This window comes from Juglans regia, chromosome 6 (assembly GCF_001411555.2).
Source record: "Juglans regia cultivar Chandler chromosome 6, Walnut 2.0, whole genome shotgun sequence".
NCBI classification, from domain to species: Eukaryota; Viridiplantae; Streptophyta; class Magnoliopsida; order Fagales; family Juglandaceae; genus Juglans; species Juglans regia.
The window spans coordinates 16,824,542-16,827,704 of NC_049906.1; the positions used below are offsets into that span (position 1 = coordinate 16,824,542).

At 31.9% G+C, this 3,163-nt stretch overlaps 1 protein-coding gene across 1 annotated transcript; it reads right to left on the reverse strand.

The window, feature by feature from the left end:
- Positions 1 to 2,086: 2,086 nt before the first annotated feature.
- LOC108984741 (18.8 kDa class II heat shock protein-like) lies at positions 2,087 to 2,877 on the reverse strand. The gene has a single exon (XM_035691249.1). It carries the CDS (start codon positions 2,788 to 2,790, stop codon positions 2,317 to 2,319), a length of 474 nt encoding a protein of 157 aa, XP_035547142.1. The 5' UTR covers positions 2,791 to 2,877; the 3' UTR covers positions 2,087 to 2,316.
- Positions 2,878 to 3,163: the final 286 nt, after the last annotated feature.

Genomic DNA, 3,163 nt, shown 5'->3' on the forward strand with positions numbered 1-3,163 from the left:
AGAATTATCTGGAAGGTATTATAAGATATATTTAAAAGGAATTATCTGGAAGGTAATATTTAAAAAAAATATTATTTTATGGATAAGTTGTAAATAAAATCTAATTTACCCATTTGCCCTTTTCTTCTCATATTTTATCCGAATTCTTTCTTTTGCAGCATGTATGGCCACATGTCTCCATTTTGGACCTTGATCTGAGTAAGAGCTAAAAAAAAAAAAAAAAAAAAAAACCTTAAATCTTTCGAGAAAATAGTAAGTTTCAGAAGATGTACTTAATTAAAATTTATAAAAATGTTATAATTTATTAAATTTATAATACATATAACATCTCTCTAAAGAATGGTTGGAATAGTAAATTAAAATAATATGAATGGAGATATAAATTAAATAAAATATTATTTTTTAATATTATTATTATTTAAAAATTTTAAAAAAATTAGAATGATGAGATTAAAATAAAATAAAATATTTCTTACATCCAAAACGAGAGTACTCCTGCGATTAAACAATTTCTTTGAATTTATTCTCTCCCTTAAAAAGGGAATCGTTCAAGTTTGCCATCCACTCGTGGCTAATTTCTTTATTATTTTGATTAGTAGCTCAAAATTTGTACCAGCAAGTCATCTCGGTAGGCGATTTTATATTGCTGACTCAGACAGGATCAGGAGTCGACTACTCAGAGCATGTTTTGGTCCTTCACCTAGGTGAGCTGCACTATTATTTTGGGCTTCGTACGGCCCACTATAGTTGACAACTTAGGCCTCATTTTTAGGGTGAATTTAATTAAATTTTTTTTTATAAGGGAACAGCTACGGATTTCGAATTCGGGATTCATTTTGTGTCCTGAATAAATTTGTTATTTTATTTTTTATTTATTTTTATGTAATTTTTAATCATCATAAATATTTTTTTAAAAAATAAAAAAATCACAGTATCATTAAAAAATATTTTTTTAATCATTCAGTAAAAAAAAAAAAAAACATTCGGGACCCATTTTGGGTCTCGAATTCGGGACCCAAAGCATTTTCTTTTTTATAAATAGTAATAAATTGAGATGATAAAATAAATATTGTAAAACCTATTTAAGATATGTTTAAATATTAAGATAAATTTAAATATATTTATAAAAATTTTAAAAAAATTATAAGTCCTGCATGTAAAGAAATGTTGAGTTGAGATGAGTTTAATAATTTATAAATTGAATGTTTGAATGTTAGATTCAACTTAAAATTATATTTATCTATATTTTCTTTGGAACAAAGATTCTGTACTGCTGCTAACTGCAAATGAAGTCCAAAATACTACTGTTTAGACTGCGTTTAGATGTTAAATTGAGTTGAATTGAGTTGAATTGAGATGATAAAATATTGTTAGAATATTATTTTTTAATATTATTATTATTTTAAAATTTGAAAAAGTTGAATTGTTTATTATATTTTGTATTGAAATTTGAAAAAATTGCAATGATAAATTCAGATAAGTTGAGATGGATATAGGAAATAAACGAAGCCTAATCTATGATTCATTCGAGTTTCTAGTATTCTTTCTTTCTTTTCTAGCCGAAGTTATAACCCTTAACCAGTTATAATCTAAAATCTCCGATTATAAAAATCCAGTTATGTGATTAACTGGCATATAAACATATAAATGGATACTAAGATTTATCAAAAAAATCATCTTAAAGAGAATGACTATAAATACAAATTATCATGTCGTTTTATCTAAATAATAAGTTTTTTTATTTTTAAAATGTAAAATTCAATTACAAATATTGAATATTAATCTGAAACCGACGTTATATAACCATACCCACATTTGGGTAGAGCAGCGGATACGAAATTTGAATACCCACCCGATAATAAAAGTAATGTCATATACTACATTTTTATCTTATTTTGATCATAATAAATAGTATATGGCACATTCATCTAATATAAAAAAATATGTAATAAATAATCATTTAATGGTGATAAATGTGTCACGTACTATTTAGTAGGATAAAAGTGAGATGATAACGTGATGTATAAAATTTTTCTTATTGTTATGATTATTGATTACTTAATAATCACAATTACAGATCCTCGTAACAGAGCATTATAATAATGCTTATTATTGCTATTATAAAGATCCATAAAAGCCGAAGGGAGAGAGACACGGATACATCCCTCTTTAACAGCACACACAAAACACTATACCTTCAGAACAAAGCACACATGCATACACAAACCCAAAGTGTAAAACACTTCAAACAAAAGGGGCAAACTCCTACGTTGCCATTTTGTATGCTATTGCCGCAACATATAATATATTCTCCCTTTAGGCAACTTGGACCTCAACGGTCTTCGGCTTCTTGGGTTCCGGCTTCGGCTTTTTCTGCATCGTCATCATCAACACCCCGTCTTGATAGACCGCCGATATCTTCTCGGGGTTTGAATCCTCCGGAAGCATGAACTTCTTCAAGTACTTACCCAGCCTCCTCTCCATTCTCATGTACTTAACGCCTTGATCCTTCTCTCTCTCCCTCATCCTCTCTCCGCTTACCACCAGCATGTTATCCTCCACTTGCACCTTAATCTGGTCCAGCTTCAGGCCCGGCATATCGATGACTAAAACGTAAGACTCTGGGTATTCTTTCACGTCCGCCGGCGTGGCTGACATCGCCTTGGCATCTCGGACGTAAGCCCGGGATGGGGCGTGGTGGGACGACTTGTCGAATTCCTCGGGGAAGTCCAGGAGCTCATGGAGGGTATCCATGATGGTAGGGTCCAAACCCATCACTCTTAGGTCCATTTCTTTTCTTGCTGCGAGAAAACGATCGCTTGATTTCGAAATAATGTTGGTTCCTTGGTTGCGGGGAGCGGTCTGGTTTATATATCAATGTGAAGTAGTTTGGAACCTTTCTGAAGATGTTCTTTTTGTGTTCTAGAATAATGGTATGTGGTGGTGTTATTCGTTTCTCAAGTAAGGAAGCGTCAAAGCCTTGAAGCCTTGTCATTTCTCCAAGCACACAACTGGTTGAAGAGTTGATCGCAATGAAAAAGCATTATCGGTCATGTTTGTCTTTCACGTCTGCTACGTGGTTGCCCACGAGCAAGTTCTGGTTCCACTTGTCTCTGCCCTCTTTGTGTTTTGTTCAAACTTCAACGACGGACGTGACAATCCC